At 39.0% G+C, this 22,346-nt stretch overlaps 1 protein-coding gene across 5 annotated transcripts in view; it reads right to left on the minus strand.

Moving 5' to 3' along the window:
* The window catches only part of CPQ (carboxypeptidase Q), a 159,431-nt gene that overhangs the window by 119,877 nt on the left and 17,208 nt on the right, over nt 1–22,346 (minus strand). For all 5 annotated transcript variants that reach the window (XM_062568334.1, XM_062568330.1, XM_062568332.1 and 2 more), the window contains 2 exons: nt 18,401–18,858; nt 6,679–6,886 (listed from right to left, as the gene is read on the minus strand). In XM_062568334.1, the coding sequence (XP_062424318.1) occupies nt 6,679–6,886; nt 18,401–18,827 (635 nt within the window). In that variant the 5' untranslated portion in view covers nt 18,828–18,858. The remainder of the gene's footprint in view (nt 1–6,678; nt 6,887–18,400; nt 18,859–22,346) is intronic.

Below are 22,346 nucleotides of genomic sequence, written 5' to 3' on the forward strand. Positions count from 1 at the left end.
TGCTTAATAGTACGCACCAAGATCCAAAGACCCTAGCATTGTGAGCCATCAAGGAAAATCCCAGATACCAAGTTTGCATTGTCACATGAAATAGAAAAAGTAGACACAGTATTTTCGTACTCAAGGAATATAATAATAGTTTATTTTTACACTCAAAGAAACGCCACAGTCATACTTTGATAAATACTGTTTTTGTAATCTTAACTCAGTAACTTTTCCCCTTTACAATAATGTGCTTTCTCAGTGCTTTTATTTGACAGAAAGAAAATCTAACTTAGCCGTTCCACCAAAAAGTTTTCAATAATATCTGATTTTACATACGTATCAGCAGCAAGGAGACATGCTTCACATGCAATAAATACCCACAAGTTTGTCATCTTCGACGCACAGAAAGACTTGGCTTTGTCTCTGTTCCCCCTCCTGGAATTATCATTTGTTAATCAAGAGACCACAGAGCATCCTCACCAACTGCAAACTGTACCTGTGAAGTGAATCTTCATACCAGAGAAAATGCATCTCCAGTCACTACAGTAGAAATCACATCATGAACATTTTAAAGCATTATGTTGAAGATTTAAGTTTCTTAAAAGTCTCATGAGGTGTGAGTTAGCATTTTAGTTTGAATAACGTGAGCTTTTGAAGTGAACCTCCCCAAATCCCTAGCTGCCCCATGATTTGGTTCACATCACGGAGTAGTCTCAGATCTCCAGAGCTGGATTTCAACCCAGAAGATGCACTCAAAATGCCCCTACCATGCCTCAACCATACACCAACATGTGTTCAGACTGTTGTTGCATGTAAAATAATAAATCTTTAATTGCAGCTTTATGTAAAAGTGATGTTTAATTAGTAGTCAGATGAAAAAAATCAGTTCTTACATAAGGACTTTTGTTTTGAAAACTGTAAATATTTACAATTAAAAGAGGAAAAAGTTCAGACAAGCAATGTATTTTTCCCCTAATTCCAAGAGACATATTATGTCATTAATCAAGGGACATGGACGCAGGCTCACAAATGGATTAAAATATAACCCCCTTAAGTCAGACTTGAGAGCCCATGGCTAGCTTCATTAGAAACAAAGAAAAATTGAGAGAACTGAAAAGAACAGCAGGAAAGTAACTTAATACCACATTAGTTTAACAGGCCAAAGCCTAGAGTAACTGCAAATTCCTGAACTGACACAGCACTGGGAGAAAGGAACTAAATTTAGAAAGGACTCAGGTACTGACAGCTCGTACACACCGAGACTGCACACGTTATGTATAGTGTTCGCTCCAGCTGTGCATCATCCATAGAGAGGCCAGTCTGGCTGATGTATGTGGCCAGCTGTGCCAGTGGGCCAGTGCCATTTCAGCAGCCCAACAGACGATGTTGGTACCAGGATGTTGTATGTACCTCAAAAAAGGGGAGCTGTGAGCACTGCGGGAACAGTAGGAAGTGAAGTTAAAAATTTACAAATCTAATTATATAAAAATCCCATTACATTATATATATATATATATATATATATATAAAAAAAACAATTACACTCCTCCTCTCCACAGGTGCCAGAAGCAATGAACAATCTTAGTTAAATTCAAATGCCCAAGGAAAACCAATATTTCCTTATTTGAAAAGTTATTTGGATGACAAGTCTCATGCTATAACAGACAGTGTTACTGAAGCAAAAGTGATGACAAACCTATTTTGTGCTACGATAGCTTTGTTTGTTTACAGCACAAACTTTGTTTTTTAAATACTTCAAATGAAAGAAGCAAGTAAAAATGAAATGGTTGGCTGAAGAATTTCTAAAATTATTTTATAATGTAGGTTAAGTTTTAGAAATTTACACGCAGGTCTAAATTTTTCCGGAGAAAATAGTATCTGGTAGTCCAGGCCATTTACTGGATATTAGGGGCAGCTTTCTATCGCAAAGTGACTGTCCCACCTGCTTGACTCAGGGTGAAACTACAGGGCCTGCTCAGTGAGGCTGTGCGTATGCAGAGCTGTGTGGATGCTGAGACCCTACCCGCGCCACTTGAGCAGGCTGGACTGAAGTCTTTAGCTGGGTTCTCTCAGTAGGGCTCCCTAGATGAAGCCCAGCTTCACATCAACACAACAGTGCTCTTCCTGTACAGCGAGGCACGCGGCAGAGTGCACGACAGGCTGCCTTCAAGCAGGGCAACAACAGGTCACAGGGAGAAAGAATCCTAAAATGCCAGCAAAAAAACAGGCACATTGAGATTCACAATGGAAGGAAGAGCAGGACAGGAGGGAAGGTGTCCCCAGGACTCACATCACAGCCAGAGCAGAAAACACTGCAAAGTCAGTGCATCCATTTTGAGGGCCAGATGCTAGAAAAACAAATAAAAATAAAAGAAATGCTACCAAAAGCAGTACATCATTCCAGATTTCAGAAAACACGGTAGAACAGCCAGAAGAGGCTGAGTCTACCTCTACTGTAAATCTTGAGCTGCACAGTGCCACTCATGAATTCAGCATTCATCCAAACTCAGCTTTGGATTAGTTACTAGAATTTCACAAGCAGATATTGTTCTTGGCCACATGTAGCCCAAAGAAGGGGAGAGAAAGCGAAGGAAATTGCTTCTTTCAGATAAATACAAGGTGCTGAATTCAGCCCAAAAATTTTGAGAACTTGACTGAGTATGTGCCCTTGTTAACAGTCTCCAGTATACTTCTTTATCTGTTTTGGCCTTACAATAGCATGTTTCCAGTTGATTACTCATATATTGGAGACGTTGTGTTGAAGCATTAAAAAAAAATAGCTCTTGGCATTTATCTCTTTGAATCTTGTGGAACTTTCTTTTTGAATTCCTGAAAAACACTCAACTTTGCCTCTTTGTAGTGTTCTCAAAGGGGTTATGCTGCAAGACATAGTGTTATGACTTATCTACTCTGTACTTTCCAAAAACCAGAAGGGGTTTCTTGTACTTTTAGATTGAAATGGTCCAGTAGTATTTATATTGTGGTGCATGTACTTTTATCAACAGCTGAAGGATACCTTTTACCTATAAAACGTTATAAACATCTTCCAAATAGGAAGCAAAAAAACAAGGTTATTGCTACCTTAATGCAACAACAATTTTTAACCATATTTAGCAAGATGATAATTGGTTTCTACATTGGAGACAATTTGAGGATCTCTCCTAAGGAGAGAGAACTGCCACACTACAGACCTTGTGTAGCTACCGTCACGTCTTTTAGAGCAAAGGGAGATGTTATTGGTAATTTTATTTCCTATCCACTTACCATCTCTGTCCTAGATAACTAATCCAATCACAGACATTAAACAGAAATTCAGAGTCCTCTATTGTCACCAGAGAGCTGTAACATAAACACAGCAATATGTTCTCCCTTATTCAAAACTAGGATACCTGAGTCCCCAGGCTGCTTCATTCACTTCATGGCCTTAGCCCTGCACTGTAAAGCAAAGCAGGCTGCCCACAGTCTCTCAAGGTTCCCTTCAAGAGCCATAGTTCTGCCCCTGACAACGTAGCAACTGCTTGCCATCTCTGGAACAAGGAACAGCCAGCATGCTGCCAGCAAGAGAACACTGATTTAATTCATGCTGGAATTTTACCAATCCTAATTTGTCAGTAAGGTTTAACAACCAGCTGTAACAACTTTAAACTGTTAATTCACTGGAAAGTACCTGTTTTTAACCTATCAGTATTATTCATAGTGCAAGATCACCTAGAAATCACACCATAAACTGGCTCCCATTATTCTAGCTAATTTAATTTGTTGCAAACAGAATAGGCAATAAGTCTCATCCAAAAGGAGTCATAATGTGTGGGGGGGAAAAAAAAAGGATACAGTTCAGGGAAAACTGTAAAGTTCCACTCTTCATTCATTCACCTGAGGAAAGTGGGATAGAGTAGCATGACCTCCAGAGATCCCTTCCACCATAAATTATTCTATGATTCTATGATTTCATGATCAGAAGTAGAAAGACTAACACGTTTCCAGGATGTTTTAGAAAGCTGCCACAATCCTATTATCATTCGTTCGTATATATATGAACACATAAACACTCAAAATTCAAAAAGTAAACATTCTGGTTAACAAAGTAGTGTTATACAAATTGGAAGAATGTAAGACTTTCCTTCAAACGTTTAGAGGTCTTTCACTGTCTCTAGCTTTCATCTCTTGCCCTTCCAACACGCCGCTCCCATAGCAACTTCGTATTTTCCAACAGTCAACCAAAAAGGCAATGCAACTTTAACAATAACGCTCCAGACACTGACAGACACAAGTCACCGCATCCAGCAGAGACCACGCACCAAAGCACATCACTGAGATAGACAAGGAGATACACAGCTGGTGATTAAGAAAAAAACAGGAGGAGGAGACAGGAGAATCCATCCTGCCTACAGAACTACCTATTTTCTGCTAGAGACAAGACAGACAGAGGTAGGCATCACAGAGTAGCAGAAGTGACAGACTGGGCTTGAGTATCTCCCTTATTACAGAAAAAATTAGATTAACTGATCTCTCTCTCCACATAAAAAACCTTCTAAAAAGGTTAAAAAAAATTGAAAGAACAGAAAGGACATTTCACACACACACAAAAAAAGCTTCCTGGTAGTATCTAATTTTGAAATTACTTTTAGGAATGACACTTCTCCTCCTATCCTAGATTAAGGATTTAGTACCTGTAAACACAAACACGTGTTTGGCATGTTTCTCCTCTCTTTTCATTTAATTCTGAAATAACTGTTAATGCCAGACCTAATAAACAGGCTACCTTGAGTCTCCACTGCTGTTCCTCATGTCTAAATTTTCTGCTACATGCTAAAATGAATTTCCACAAATAGTCTAGCAAACAGAAGATATAAAAACTAGCTTTCAAATGAACAGCTCTGCAGAGCACCAAAAAAAGACAGATCAGCTTATGGTTTTCAGAAGATTGATGGATTTAGATCGCCATATTCTTTGATGATCTCAAATAAGACTATCTTGAAAATGTAAAATTTTTCAAAAAAAATCTGAAACATATTCTACTCTCTATTCATTATTATTAAGCTTACTAGAAAATTATAAATATTAGAAAACACACTGTAAACTTTGCTACATTTGTGGAGCTTCTCTTACAAGGAAAAAAGGTTATGTTGACGCTTCATCAAGAAATATACTAATATAGTTGTGAATAGTATCTGAATATAAAATATTTTTGAGAAGGCATTTTAAACAGCCAGTCTTGGTTTCTTTTGGGGGAATATGAAACGATAAGTAATCAAAAAAATGCCTTCAAACAACAAACTAGCTGCAGAACTGTCCTCTACACCTAACTTGATACAACTGACATACACTTCCCAATCTCAGATTGAAGCACGACCCAAAGCTGTCCCACCCCTTCCCGCTTCCTAGTCTAGACTTCTGTAGAATGAAAACATGGGAGCATATATTAAAAAAGAAACCATCCAAACAAGAGACATGATCCCAGTTTGTGCTATGGCACACAATCAGGGTCAGATTAGCTATAGCCAATGATTCCTCTTTGGGTAAAGAGTTACTGGGCAACTACTGGGAGGAATACACAGTCTATGTTGCCTTGAAAATATGCCATCCAAAAAAGAGAATGATGTTAAAAAATATAGCACCTCTTACGTTTATAAACTTCATGTTCCCTTTTCAATACTATTTTATGTAAGGGGCTTTATTACCACACTTGAAGCAATCAAGTTTGTGTCTCATATCACTTAAAATCTTTGCCGCTCAGTTGGCTCCAACCAGGCAGGCTCCTGCTCAGACTACAACTCAAATTCAGGAAGGCAGGCATGGAGAAGAGTCCATCTCACTCATGGTACTCAGCCCAGCTCTGAGGCATGAGCTCTCATCTCAGCCAGCATGCCACTGCACAAAGATTACTACAGGCTTTTAGCTTACTACTAACTATGACAATTTTTTAAAACACTATGCTAAAAGACAGCATGTACCTGTCACCCTTTTACTTTATACCTGGACTCTTCTCTATGTCTTTTCTCTTTTTGCCTCAACTTTCTTTTTGCAGCAGTGTAAGTTTCCTGAGTTGGAAAAAAATCACTAGGTAAGTTGTTACCAATCAGGAAACTAAAAAAAGCTCACTTCTTAATACAAAACCATATGTATATGGTAAGAACAGTAAGTAAAGCACTAGCAGATCTAAAAGCAAAGCACTAGGAGATCTAAAAATATATTTTTAAGAAGTCATGGTTTCAACTTATTTAAAAAGTAAAGTGAGAACTATACAGACCTTACTTACGTTCAAAGCAGATTACTGCTTTATCCAGACTAATCGGCTCAGTTCTAGGAAAATTACCATTATAGCAAAAACAATCACCTACATTCTACTTCAATATATAGAATTACAAGTTCATATCCTCACTAATGCTTTGATATATTTTGTCTCCAAAAACATTTAATTTTAGTTGATATCAGGACATTTATGGTAGTCTTGAGAATGCAGGAAGTTCTTTAAAAAAACACACAAATTTCAGATCTAAAACAAAAAATGAAAACATCCTGAAAGAATAACAAAGCACAGGGGAAAAGAACTAATGTGCAGCCAGCAGCTTCAGAACCAAACACCCACTCACAACTGGCAATGTATAAGCTGTTAAGAACAAAAATGCCTGCCCACAAACGACATGGGAGCTAAAGGTTGAAATGTGAGTCACAGGGAGAAAATACACTTACCTATGAATAGAAAAAGAAGCAATGGATCTAATAAGGGATGCCACTGCTCCAACTTTAGCAGCTTCCACGGCTCCCTGTGATCTGTATTGCACAGTTTCACCGTAAGTGATGAAAAGCTGGTTATAGACAACAATCTTGCCCTTGGCCTCTTGAGCTCTTCTATGGAGTTCTTCAAAAGAGGCTACCACTATGACTTCCGCCGTAATTCCTGAAAGAAAGTATTGCAGTGGTTTTACATAGTTTTACATAATCCTCCTAAAGCCAGTTTTATCTTGACAGAAAAGCATGGACTGTACAGAATAGAGGAAATAAGACCTAAACACCTAACTTCTTACTGGAAAAGGAAGGCTATGTAAAATGGTTCGTCAGAGATTGGTACTAAATAGCTGCAATAACACCCTGAAATGAATACATACAGTTCCATAAACCATGCTATTAGACTGGTGTTACAACACAACCTGAAGGGCAAGGAGAATACATGGGGGAACGCTGTTCCTTAAATGTGTTTTAAATGCTTGACTGCAACAATTTACAGCACAAAAAACATTCAGAAAAGCTGCCTACGGGATTAATAAAAGAAAGATAGTTATCTTTTCATGGAATTGTTTTGATATGTTGCTAAACAACTGAAGCTAACATCAGACAAGTGAAAGCATATATTTTTAAACCGAAATACATACAAAATGAACAATCAAAAAATGACCTGAAATTACAGCTTTTACTGTTTCAAAAAAAAATTTACAGTATGTTCATAGGTCAGAAGACCTTCGTATTTAATTCAGTAGACTACAGTTTTATTGGATCTCCTTCTGGGGGCTTTCCCAGGGAGCCATCCTTTTCCAATTATCAAGCAGAGAACAAGTATCTACTTTTGGAAAAAATACTTGCTCATAGTAAGTTAGATCCCACCCAGCTGTTCGTTTTCAATAGTTGGAATAGCTTTAAATTGCTATGCTGTCTCTCTTGAAAAAACATAGGAATTTATAGATAACTAATTTTTCTTAAAGGCAGAGAAAGCGTCTAACTTTTGAGAACATTAATTTAGGAGCAATATTTCATAGCTTTGAAGAAATAATTCACAAAAGTGACCACTATAGTTAAAATCTAATTTTGCTGATTGGTTACAAAAATAAGTGGAAACTGTTAAACAATACAGGCTAAGACTCTTCTTCTAAATATAGAAGAAGCAATAGATGCCTGCAATTTTAGTGTTGCACATTTCACCTAAAGCCACAAAACACATCAATGAAAATTTAAACTAATAACAAATGTCTAGGAAAAATTTGTGGAAGAAGTCAAATTAGCATGTTTATAAAAAGAAAATGATTCTCCTTGAAAGTCCTCAGAGGTTTAAAAAAAAAAAAGTTAAAAGAATTTAATGTTAAAACGTTAAAAGAATTATTCAGTGAAGATCTTAAAATCTTCTATTTGAGACTGTAATACATGAGGAAAAACTGACAGAAAAAAAAGATCACCTCTCTTAGCATCAGAGTATCTAGGCTCACGGCTTCTTTAAGATCAAACTACACTGTACTCCAAAACTTGAAGAAACTGCTTCATACAAAAAAATGTCTGCTTTCTTAAGAGCACATCACTTAAGAGGGCAAGACTCTGTAAAACTGCTACAAGAAAAATAAATGCGTTTAGCTCCAGTACTAACCTAGTGTGAGAGGTGTAAAATTTCTAACTGAATAACGATTTAGATTCTTAGCTTTATAAAAAAAGCCACAGACGATCAAACCAGAAGATCACCTTCAAATTTTACTTAAGTTACTGTTGGCAGGTAGGTGAGCATGTTAGCAGACTCCAGCTGCTTCTAATGAACTACTGGTTCAACGATCTACCTAAGGAACATCCCAGTGACAGGATCATTCTGGGTATGGAACTGTGCCAGGCATCTGCAAAATTTCATTTTCCACCAGAAAAGTCAAGGTCTCAGTAGGCTGATACTGTAATCCATATTTCATGTTAGCTTTTGAGACTAGCTCACTCCAATGCTCCACTTGGATTCTGTAGCAAGCACTGGGCCAGCATACATTGTATTAGTGATTGCAAGGACTGTAACTGTTCTTGGCATTGCTTTACCGTGTTAATGAACAACCACCAACTCTGGATGTTTTTTAAACAATGCTACAGCCAGCCAGCAACTGCCTCTGATGCTCAAGAAAAAATATGCAGAAGTACATTTTTTTATCATCTCCCTAGAAGGCAGTTGCCTATCAGGAGTTACTTTGTACAGTGAGCTTTATGGGAATTACAACTAAGAGAAAGAATGCAGAGCTGCATCAGTATCTCCGTTTTTGAGTGCTCCCAAAAAAGCTAAATAAAGCAATCAGTTGACAAAGCAAAGCAAAGGTTCTCTCTGTATGTTTAACTTAATGGTAGCATGATCTATATAAGGCATCAATTACAGTGCTTTCTATAATAAAACAAAACTTGTGTAACTCATGACTAATTCAGTGTCTCATTTGCACTTTAGCCCCACTTTATACCATTTCAGTCTCATCTATTGAGGAGAAAAAAGCAATGCTTATTTTAAATAATTACATGAACGCATGCATACCACACTAAGACTTCCTATGCAAAGGCAGGAATGAAACAAAAAGTCCAAGTTTATCTCAAAGGAAAATAGATTTTGTTTAATGGGAAATGGCTCACCTTACTAAGTCTTTTAGTTACTTAACTGAATTCTACCCCTAACATCTCCTAACAATTTTGTGCCTCAAGACTCTCCTTTCCACATCTCAAGATGTTCTATCTATCTCTTTCTCCTATTATTATCTGATCCAGAACTTGGTTGAGTATTACAGAATGGGATCGTTCAGAACATCCATGCAATGGAGGTAGCTGAATTGTCCACTTACTTAGGTAAAACATTTAAGATTATAACTCACACAGTTATCCAACAGATTAATACGGAGCATTTTAGGAATTAGCTATGTAAAGAGCATTAAGCACAGAAGACAAAATTAAGAACATAAATTAGGCTGAATGTATAAAGCTAAAGACTGTATTTGCTCTTATCAGATGAACTATTATAATATTATTGAGTTGGGCCAGTAAGAATATTTAATACTGTGTGTTTCATTTCATTTTTCATATTAAGTAATAAATTGTACCATGTCATTTTTTAGAATTAGGGTAGAGCAAAGAAGTTAATGGTGGGAACAAGCAGGCAACTTTCAACTACCAGTGAAATGAGCATTATGAAGCCTTCTGTACGCAGAAATGCACATTTCTATCAGTACACTTGGCTAGGCCACAGCTTTGATGATCACACTGCCAATTGAACTAAATTCAGTATGCATGAGCAAAGTCTGAAATCCTTCACAGGCAGGATGAAGGCAAGATTGCAGTTACTCTACAATACCTACAGAAAGTCCCCCAAAAATCCCCCAAAAAACCCCAAACCCCCAATAAACCGAAAACAAACAAAAAAAACCCTGTAAATCAGCTGTCTGCAGTGTTGTCACGCATCAGAAGTCTGATTCTTGGTGTGACCAATTCTAGCTGGAGAGTCATCTCCCAGCACCTGCTTACCTGCCAGGAATCATGCTAATAGTAGATCAGTTTAAAGGGAATTCCCCAAAAGGTAATTTATTCTCCACAAGATTAAGAAACACTGAACACCATTTTAGTATCTGGAGTTACATCTCTATCTGTGTTACTAACAGGTTTCGGAGACCACTAAGAAAAACACTAGAATTCATTTCGGAATTCACAAAGGAAATCTCATATAGAATATTGTTGCTGGTTTTGGCCACACTAGGGCAAGACACAGTAAAATTTTCCCATGTCAAGTATCAGGAATTCCTAAGATTTGGAGACCCAGTCTCTGTTGATTTACTTATTATGATCCTGCACTCAGTTGTTAAATACATACAAATTCAACAGAATCAGTTACAACGAAAAGCTATATTTCAAAAGGAATTTAGCAAAGCCACAAAAATCATTTGCATACTGTTTAACTGTTTTGGGATAGTAATTTCCTGATCCCTTAATTAAGAACAATCTTACTCTTATTCTTTTTTTTCAGCTGTCTCATATTTGTTATCCACTTGAACAGGAACAGTCCCTTGGAGACCCATTCTAAAAACATTTGCAGCCATCCCTAATTTGACAGTAAATTTTTGTGCAACAGCAAGTGAACAACTCCACCCTACAAACCTTCCAAAACTTCATTTACTTCACACTGTGCTACCATGAGAATTATGATTCCTCTCACAAATCACACTATGGAACAGCGATGCTGATGATCCATTCCTACTGGAGCTACCATGGGCAAATAAATAATCTGACAGGCAAGGCAATTTTTGCTTGAAACAATAAAAATACCTTATTTATAGGTCTAGACATAAAAAAACTGGGAACTACATTAGCTAAATCTCCACTATATTTTCATGTACGTTAGATACTTAATTTTTTTTAAAACCTACAGATAAAAGATTGCCCAAAATACCAACATACAAAGTCAATGATGTATCTGCTTTCTCTGGTACTGGTGGGGATTCTGAAACTGGGGAAGAGCACATCTGAAATGCCCCCTACTTCTGCAGTCATGACTGCCAGAGGGAAAGAGTTTTACTCTCCATCCGTTCCATCAGAAGAGGGCCAGACATCAGCACCAACAAATCAAGACTCTTCTTCATGGTAGGAGGAAGATAGAGTAGGAGCAGCAACATACCATGAGAGCAATCCGAGGAGCCTACCCGACGACTGCTGCCCTGCAGAGTATGTACATCAGACTGCTGTTTCCCTGTTTCTTGCCTATTGCATGGCTGCCACAGTTTCTCAGATTTCTCCATCTCAGGTCTTCCACAAAGCAAATTTTACCAGGAAGCTGCCACAACATGGTATATTGTATTCCTGGCCAACCCTGGGTGCAAACATGTAGAAGCTACAAGCTTTTCCAAATTTAGTCTGGCCAATCCAGCTGTCCTTCAGACTCAACCACCTTCCCTTCCCCTCCAGCAGCTCCCCAAGATGAAAATACTATGCTTGTGCTTCTTTCAGAAATGGCCCACATGCACTCTCTATTTTTGCATATTTGCACAATATGCAGTTTCATGAAGTTGCAGAGAACCTAGAATTTTTTGGCATGGACTACAGGAAATAGCTGCATTGCAACAGCTGCGCTGCAATGTAAGTTGCAGCGTAGCAGCTGGGATGTGCTGTTCTTGGATAAAAATGGCAGTCCTGAATCTGGTTTCCTCCACATGCTACAGCACTCCTCATAGCACCTGAGCATGTGCCAAGACCAATGTTTCTGCATGGCAATGTAAAGAAATGAAATATTCAAAATCAAAAGGGTAAATATATATGCTTGGAGATAAAGGAAGAAAGGAAGTTCCTTGGACAATTCAAAGAAAGAGGCTTTGGGGAGTAGAAGGAAAGGGAAATTTATTCTTTAAAAATAAGAAAGGTTAGAGACCTGCCTTGATATATTATTTAGGCTTAGCATTCTCTAAAGTCAGCCTGAAAAAACATTTTTCCCCTCAGTTTGTGTCTTACCTCTTCAAATCTTGAGCTCCATCTTAAATTCCAATCTCTGCCAAGACTGGAGGTGTTCCTATGTTTATGTTACCACCACCAAGAGGACGCTGCTTCAGACTGGTGGGTTTGTCCTTTAACAAGATTTTTTTTTTTTTTTTTGAAAAGAAAGAACTTCTCTTTTGTGTGCATTTTCAGCAGCACCAAAGGAAAAGCAGTGGAATTCGGCTTTGGTGCATTTTCTAAAGCAAACAAAAGGAAAGTTTTCTGCAGCAGCACTCATGTGTCCGGGGTGGTTAAGCTTATCCTATAGAACGCCTCAAAGATTTTCTCAGACTTCTTGAGAAAATAAAGGTTTACAAAGGGTTGTCACTTACCAGTGGGCTTATGCCAAATGCTTCTTAATGGAATAATTTCCAACAAATAATGAATTTGTAATGGAACCACCTGCTTATCGCCCTCTGCACAACTCATCTCTAAAATCATAGGCTATGAACAAGCACGATTAAGAGCTAGCATCTGTCATGCTTTCTAATATATTTTTAAAAACATATGACTTTCCAGCTCTCTCTAGGAATTAGTTCAGCCTTGCCCAGAAGTCGCACAGAATTCAAGAAGATTTTCAAAAAAACTAACTCAAATTTTGAGTTCATAATGAATATCATCAAATTAAGGCTAGTGTCAGGCTGAGGCAAATGAAAGATTCATATCATTACAGTTTTTCTCCTTTAAAAGCTATTAGCATGTACTGAAAATTTAAAATATTCCTAATTTAACATCTAATTTAAAATATTTCTAATTAACACCTAGAAACATCTTTTCTTAATCAACACATATCAATATGTATTAAAATGAATTATAATACGAAGAAAAAAGTAAATATTTTAGGGGAGACTGGGAAACTAAGAGAAAGGCTTTTATCAAATAACGATTTTGTAAAATCTGAATACGCTTTTGGAAAATGTGACCTCACCTACTCTGTGGAACAGTAAGAAGAATTACTTCATGAAATTACATAGCAGAGTTATCCAAAAGGAGATGAGGCTATTCAGCTCTGATGCATAGCACAGAGACTAAACATATTACACAGTTATTTAAGAGCAACACAGAGAAAAATAAACACTATAAAATGGTTACATTTTTTAAAATATCACTTACAATTTCCAAAAGGTATTGGATCTCATTATAGAAGTTTGGTTTATAAAACTGGTAGTTTATTGTGCAGCAATACCCATAGCACAAAACCCTGGAAGCCAGAAAAGTAGAGCAGTAGATCCAGAAAGGGCTTTACTTTAGCACCAGAGTATCTGATTCTCCCGGGCACAGCCCCAAATAGAATATAGGTTTGCTAATATAATGTGTGGGGATAATCAGGAACCCAAAGATAGGATCCAGAAAAGCCAGTTTCTCAGTGCACAGGTGCCCAAGGTAGTCAGCAGGAAATACCAAGGGAACCATTCCCTTCTTAAAGTATCAACATGCCAGTCATTTCAGGTATTTCTCTGTGAGCGAAGGTGACAATACCCTCTTAAACCCCAGCTATGCAAGCACTTCCCATGCATGCAGAAGTTCAAATGTTCATGTTCAAATTCTGCCTCCATCCAGTCTGAGGTATAAACTTAAGCCTGGACTTTACACCAAGGTAACCTCCCCGAACTTAATGATGCAGAAAAGAGTCAAGCCCAGAAAATTAAATTTTCAGTTGATGACAGTCCATACAGTACACTTGAATATTCATTAAAGCAGCAACTGGAAACCTTGGTCTTCCCCTCAAAATCACAGAGATGCTCCTACTTCTTAAATCTTTTATCACCCCATTGGACTAAATTGTGGCCCAGATGCTAGGCCACTGAACACTACAGTGTATAAGGTCCTAACGGATGTGATCGTTAATGTTCCAAGAGACCTAGTAGCATAATTATTATATTTCAAACAGCACTGCCTAAATAATAATATAAAATAATCCAGCCACCCAGTGCTTAGACTGATAATCTCATGATGTGACTCTATAGCTCCTTATGCACAGAAAATAGGGATCCACTAAAGACATAACAAAGGATGTGCCTTGCGCTATTCTCTTATGCTTACAGTTCCTCCCCTCTGTTCTTAGCACTGATACCCCTAAAGAAAGCATGTACCTAAGTCTGTTCCTTCAAATGGATCTCACTTTCCCCCATAGCTCAGTGTCCATCCAAGATGCAGATAACTCAAGTATAATTATTTTGATAAGCATTTAAATTAACAAAAACCCAACAAAAAAAGTTAATATAGCTCACTTCCGTAATCCACTTCACCACTAAGAAACACAAAAGGATCATCAATGCTGGGGGGAAAAAAAAGGAGGCAGAATTGGGGTCAGACCGCTAACTTTGGCAGCATCCCTGGCTTAAAGGACTGTAAGCCTACAGCAACATCAACAGTATCAACAGCTTTGTGACACATATCGTCCCCATTTTTTAAACAACAGTCTGGAACCACTTTCATATTATGTAGGTGGCAAAACTCCCACTACCTTCTAAAAGAGCAAGACTGGACCAAATGTTGTTGATAGTTAAACAAAAAATCCCACGCTTCTAACAAACAAACCAGGAAAAAGTCTGTCAATATTTCATCTTTTTATTCATATTATTGCAGTTTCTTTGTAACAAATAGTAAATAGAATCCAGAGAATGCTCCTTTTTAGGAGAAACATTTAGGATAGGCTATACTCTGGGGTTTATTTTACTTGTCAGTATTCTTTAGAATGAAATGGCAAGGTCATACACCCATCAGGAAAAATAACATGCACTTTAAAACACATGCAAAAAATACGAATTCTTTGATACTTTATGGTCAAACATCTGCTAAACTACTACTTTTCCTCAATTATGGGATTCCCAAAGCAGCAATTATATCTATTTTCCTCAGGATTTTGGGGATATAATCAGTACTACCAGAAATCAACAGTCTCTCTCTCTCTTTCTCTCTATATATATCTGTATGTCTTGCCAATGCAGGAAACACTGGAAATGAGAAAAGGACATTGCCCAAATATGGTAAAACTCTAGTTTATTAACTCCCTAGAGTAAGCACTTTCTAACGCTGAATTTCATTTGTTAACTACAAGTCCACTTCTATGAGATGGTGACCATTCTCAGCCTCTGTTGACTTCTGGAAATCCACATCACTCTGTATTTCATTTTTTTCTTCCCCTCAATAGCACAGGCATGAAAGTTATTCCCTCCTTGTTACTAGATCAAAGGAAGTGAAAACTTTCTCTTTGACCCAACACCTTCGAATCTTGGAATACCCTGAAAAGAAGTACATTTTTTCTCTTGAATAAAAATGCTAACCTTTTCTCCCCTGCCTTTGTTGTTTAAGTCAGAGTGAATGTGGAAAGCTGACATCTTGGCAAATTGGCCAGTTCTGAAGAATAAAATATGGAAATGTGGATTTCAAGAAAGTCAAGAAATCCAAGCAGATCCAAGAAGTGGGCAAATCTCTGGCTGAGTCCCGTAAGATTTTCAATCCCATAGGCATGGGTCAAATAGACAACCTAGAGGAAACGAGACACTCCTTGTAGCTTGCAGTCAATGTTGACTCCAACTCTTGGAATCTTTTCTGCACAGCATATGCTGAAATGTAAAGTGAGCAGCCTTAGGATGTATTCCAGCCATTGAGTCATTCTTAGGAAACACAGGTTTGAACGGCTGCGAACAGACGGGAAAACAAACCTTGAATTTCTAAGACCCAAGGCCAGGTTTCTAACCAATATTACACTACTGCAGTTTTAACGAAGAGCCCTTCAGAAAACTTACTCTAGAAACTGACTTCCAGGAAGAGCTCGAAGGCCATAGAAAAGCCTCTGAATTCCAGCATGTGGCACTATGCACATCCAGAGAGAAGCAGCACTTTGAACAGTCAATGTTTCCTGCTTTCTTAGTTCATCAGGTCTCAAACCTGGGAGCATATAGTGGGAAGGGAGGAACACATAACATAGCTTACTTAGAGGATGAGAAAGCATGAAATGCTCTGCTGTTCCTACCAGTGGGTAAGAACAGTCACCACCTCCCATCTTAATCCTGTTCCTAGATGGTAAAAGACAAGCAGTGCAACCAGTGCTGTCCTCCGTAAGTGTGCAAATGGAGATCAGTAGGGTCAAGGAAGAGATCTGCTGGGGCTCTGCAGAGACAAAGCCTGGAACATACCTGAATGGGAACACTGTTTTAGAAGAAACCTGTGATTTGTGGTGTGCAATAACCTCAGAGCTAATATGAGACACTCTTCAGAGACCATCTGTACAGTCCACTCCAGACACAGCTCTTAAGCGTGTCTCTGCCCTCACACAGTGCAGGTGGAGCCTGGCACTTCAGGTGGGATCTGCAGAATAGATATCTTCAGTTTAGGCCTCAACATTTAAACGGTCTCCGTATTATAGCTTAGCATGACATCGGGAGAACTTCTGAACATCTGATTCCATGCAGCAACCACAGTTCAGTGCCAGAAGAATCAGCATTAAACATCTCTTAATAAACTGTATTATTTTTATTGCAGAATGACTCACATTCCCACAGCTTCTTGGCCAGAACAAAATAAATTAGTACTGCTGATGTTCCCTCAATGAGGGAAATTGTTTGAATATTTCAAATATGATTTATGGTATTTGCTTACTCCTTTTTCTCAAGAAGGGCACAGTGAAAAATGACTAGTTAAACCACAGTGAACAGATCTGGGAATAAATTCCTCAGGAGACAGCAGTGATGAGAGGACAGTTTAAAAAAAAAATCCAAACATGCGTTTTTTATGCCGTGTTTGGGATGAGTGGAAGTTTCAGGATTGACACTCTTCTGAGCAGCACACCTTCCAATTCCCTTGCCCGTTTGCCTTACGAGGTTGGTGACGAGAGGCTCCTGTCGGGCGTTTCTGTCAGTCAGGCAGGTGGTTCAGCCATTGGAAGAATGAGAGCCCAGAGCCCAGCAGGAACCGGCAACCCTGCATGTTCTCCCCCAGCATGCAAATCTGCCACAGCACAGGCAGACCGAGATAAGACCAGCGGAAATTTTAAGTCATGAACAGTAAGATAGATTTTAAGTAACAAGGTAAGTAATTTAATCAAAATGATTCCAAGTGTGAGGAGCTGCCCCTTCTTATCTAAGAGATCTAATAACCATATGTTTTTTCTAATACTAACACATACACCATTTGAAAAGCATGGCAGATTTCAGGGCAAAGTAAGATAGTGAGGAAGAATATGCTGGGTTTTACCATCTCTCAGTATAAAGCAGCACTGATTAATATAATTTTATCTCCCAATATATTATCAGTCACAGGTACCAGCCTGAACATTCAGTTGTCAACATTAGATGTTCAGAGACAGAAAAGAAGAACCTGATCAGCAATTTTGAGCATATTTTAAGGAGCAAATTCAGTATCTCTCCTAACAAAAAACCCAAACTGAAGAGTAAGATAAAGCAAGTGCAAATAACTAGACAATTGAGGAAGGGAAGCTGTGAGCAGGCTAGTTATTCCTCACAAGGTGTGAATATGTTCAGCAAGATTAAATTGTAGGTTCTCTTTGCAGGGTCAGTAACACTTGTTTAAAACCAAAAATAGTTGTAACTTTAGCTTCCTTTTTAGGCAGCTTGGAACACGAGTGGAATGGATACAGAGTAAGTTGCAGGTTTAACCTATGCCATAAATATTCACCTGCCCAAGCATTAAGCCTTAGACATATCATGCAATAAACAGATGTTCTTAATGGTTTTAATTGTTTTGCATTTTAGACAGATGTTCACCTGAACATCACAAAAACACTTTGGACAAAATATTCCTCAGCAATCTGTCAAAACAAATACATGTTTTCCAAATGTATCTTAAATTTACCTTTTTTATTTTATTGTATTTTGAAGGACTACATTTTTTTCCTAAAATGTAGGAATTTCAACAGAGGAGTAGAGTCTTTGGCAAGAAGCTTCGACAGTGCTAAAAAAGTAAGGCTTCCTGGAAATAGATCTAACAGAGTTTATGCATCAATGGTGATACTACACAACAGTTCAATGAGACTGGACTTGACCGAATTGCTTCACTTAAACCATGTTACACATAAAAGTTCTAGCAAGACAGTAGCTTATCTTACAAAACTACTACAGCTGGAAGAAAACTTTGATTTGTCCACCAAGAGAGGATTTTACTATAATATACTTCTGATGCTGAAAAGCAACTGACAGTTAATTCTAAAAGGAAGTACTGTTACCTTCTGGAGGAGTTGCAACGCTGCTCCCAAGTCCTAAAATAGCAATGCTGTGATTCCTTGGTTCCAGCATCACTGCAAATTCTTCTCCTCTTTCCCAGTGAGGCACTTTTACAGTCTCTAGATGCACATTTTCCAGTCTATCTTCCTGCAGGGCACTGAACATATACTTGATGGCTGCATCTAGATTCTTTGAACCACTGAGTCTAGGTCCTATGGTATCAGCAAAAACTGCTAATCTTTCATACGATCTATTCTGAGCTTTTCCATGAACAGCAAGATCAATAATAGCTTTAGCAATATTGGAATAGCCAGCAATCTCTTTTTTAATGTCTTTAAATGTTTTGGGGTAATTGCCATCTCTGCTCAAAGATTTCCCAGCATATTGTGGTAAGAAATTCACAAAAAACATTAAGAATAGGTACTTCATTTTTTTCTCTCTTTTCTTTTCCACAGATGATCTGTTGGGAGAGAGAAAAAAAAAGACTATGTCAAACCATACAGCTATCAGCAACACTCTTTTTTTTTGTTATTTGGATTGGCAGACAGAACAAAATGAAAACAAATCAGTTTATCATGAAAATGCTTTGATCAGAATTGGCAGAAAAGTAAATTCCACTTGGAGGCAGAATTATTGAAAGCAAATGAAAAAGATACTTAGACAACTGGACACAACCTTTGTTGTGGTCTTCAGAAATGTCCTTGAAATACAGCATCTCCCTAATAAGCCTATCCTTCACTAAATAAAAAGCCAGTGCTGCTTCCATCCGGTGGGAGCTTTGCAACTGCTTCTCCTAGAAGCAGGGTTTCCCAGAAGTGTTGAATCAAATGTCTTCACACAAAACATCCGGACAGAAAGGTTTCTCAAACCATTCATGAATAAAACTGCTTCTAAATCTCTATATTCATAAATCAGAAAAGTAGTTTCTATTGCACTACAAAAATCTCAAAATAATTCAGATCCGATGCCTCCCTGAAGAATGTAGTAATTTCTTCATTGCATAAATCTATATATAACCTGAGAAACAGAACTTCTGATTTTCTGGTGTGTCACTTAAGGGCTGATTTCAACAGTGCTATACAGAGAGGCATCACCAGAGATGTGGATTCTCTATTTGAATACTGAGAGTTATCTGTGTTAAGGCCTTAGAGTTTATCCATGTTTCCAAATTTTCAATCTCATAAAAATGACACAGTGTTAACTGAATGAAATCACCAGAATCAGCTGGAGCGCTTGCAAAGTCCTTTCATAACACAGGAAGTATGACTATCAGAACACAGAATATATAAAGGCTTTTACTGTTATATACAGAAGGGAATATATAATTGTTTCATTTCCTTTGAATTTAAACTGAGCTGCTATTTGAATGATAAATATTACACTCTAATACTAAACACCTAAAAATTAATAAGACCATTAAATCAGTCCTACATGTGCAGTGAGTAAGAGACAAACATACAACAAAAGGTATTCCTTTTTTTTTCCCCCAGAGTATTGTACTGGAGCTTTAATCGAGAGTATTAATTCTTAATAGCTTTATGGAGTAGGTGAAGTTTCACAATAGCCAAATAACTTTGTAAATGATAAGATCAGAAGACACCAGAGTGTGCATCTCATTTGAAGCTTGCAGGACATGGTTTGCAAGATATTCCTGAATTAATTCCCAGTACTAGAAGCTACATAGTAAACTAGCAGCCAAATCAATTCCTGAGAGAATAAAAGTGAGGTTACACCAGTTTTGTACCTCTGGCAGAGCATGCCACAGTTGTATTCAAAGCTTCTGCAAGCCTCATTCTCAATAAGCTAAGCTAAAAAACAACCGTTCCACATATGTTTGCTACAACAAACCGCAGACAGCTGAATTCACTTCCTCACGGTATTCATTTTGGTCCTTTTCCCAGCATTTAAAAAATAAAAAATAAGGCTTTGAAAAAATGAAATTACCTTCACATAACAATGAATATTGACATCTCCTATATTTCTCCATTCTCCTGTCTCAGTTCCTCTCCCGTCCCCCAGTAGTTTCATGCATATCTGTATTTCTACATAGAAATCTTTGTGAAGGTTTCAGGAACTATCAGTTTGACTTCTCATTCAAAATGAAAATGTTGAGATCAACAAAAAATCTAGAAAATTCAAATATAAATGTTAAAGTCCTGGTCTGAAAGCAGCACACAAATGCACAGTTGCCACACTATTTTTTTTCTGTTTTTAATTCACCTTATCCTTCCAAAGCAGCTTCATCTTAAAAATGACAATAAAGATCTAAACAGCCTCTTGGCTGTCTAAAGGCTTTAAAGCAATATTCTTTTTCCCCATGTGGGAAGATATCTCCTCCAAACTTCACTCTTGAAAATGAGCAGCAAGAAGAGCACTAGGGAAAATGTGGGCCCGCTACTGAATGGGGCGGGGGCCCTGGTGACAAGGGATGCAGAGAAGGCAGAATTACTGAATGCCTTCTTGGCTTCAGTCTTCACTGCTAAGGGCAGCCCCCAGGAATCCTGCAGCCTGGATGTGAGGGAGAACTCTGGAGAAGGGAAGACTTTCCTTTGGTTGAGGGGGATAGGATTAGAGACCTTCTGGGCAGGCTAGACATCCACAAATCCATGGGCCCGGATGGGATGCACCCATGGGTACCGAGGGAGCCAGCGGGTGTTGTTGCCAGGCCGCCCTCCCTCATCTTTGAAAGGTCCTGGAGAACTGGAGAGGAGCCTGAGGACTGGAAGAAAGCCAGTGTCACTCCAGTCTTCAAGAGGGGCAAGAAGGAGGACCGAGGCAACTACAGGCCGGTCAGCCTCACCTCCGTCCCTGCAAAGGGGATGGAGCAGCTCATTCTGGATGTCATCTCCAGACATATGGAGGAAAAGAAGGTGGTCAGGAGTAGCCAGCATGGATTCACCAAGCGGAAATCCTACTTAACCAACCTGAGAGCCTTCTATGATGGAATGACTGGCTGGGTAGATGTGGGTGGAGCAGTGGACATTGTGTACCTTGACTTCAGCAAGGCTTTTGACACTGCCTCCCTTAATATCCTCCTAGGCAAGCTCAGGAAGCGTGGGTTAGACGAGTGAACAGTGAGGTGGATTGAAAACTGGCTGAAAGGCAGAGCTCAGAGGGTTGTCATCAGTGGCGTGGAGTCTAGTTGGAGGCCTGTGGCTAGTGGTGTCCCCCAGGGCTCAGTACACGGTCCCATCCTGTTCAACTTCTTCATCAATGACCTGGATGAGGGGATGGAGTGCCTCCTCAGCAAATCTGCTGATGATACCGAGCTGGGAGGAGTGGCTGACGCACCAGAGGGCTGTGCTGCCATTCAGAGAGACCTGGACAGGCTGGAGAGCTGGGCGGAGAGGAACCTCCTGAGGTTCAACAAGGGCAAGTGCAGAGTCCTGCACCTAGGGAAAAATACCCCTAGGCACCAGTACGAGCTGGGGGCTGACCTTCTGGAGAGCAGCTCTGCAGAGAAGGACCTAGGAGTGCTGGTGGATGACAGATTGACCAGGAGCCAGCAATGTGCCCTTGTGGCCAGGAAAGCCAATGGTCTCCTGGGCTGCATTAGGAAGAGTGTTGCCAGCAGGTGGAGGGAGGTGATCCTGCCCCTCTACTCAACCCTGGTGAGGCCTCATCTCGAGCACTGTGTCCAGTTCTGGGCTCCCCAGTACAACAGAGACATGGAGCTACTGGAGAGAGAGTCCAGCATATGGCTACAAAGATGATCAGAGGACTGGAGCACCTGCCCTATGAGGAATGGCTGTGAGAGCTGGGCCTCTTCAGCGTGGGGAAGAGAAGGCTGAGGGGGGATCTGATCAATGTATATAAGTACCTGAAGGGAGGGTGTCAAGGGGACAGGGACAAACTCTTTTCGGTTGTCCCATGTGACAGGACAAGAGGCAATGGGCAGAAACTGAACCACAGGAAGTTCCGCCAGAACGTGAGGGGGAATTTCTCCCC

The sequence above is a fragment of the Rhea pennata genome, chromosome 2 (genome assembly GCF_028389875.1).
Source record: "Rhea pennata isolate bPtePen1 chromosome 2, bPtePen1.pri, whole genome shotgun sequence".
NCBI classification, from domain to species: Eukaryota; Metazoa; Chordata; class Aves; order Rheiformes; family Rheidae; genus Rhea; species Rhea pennata.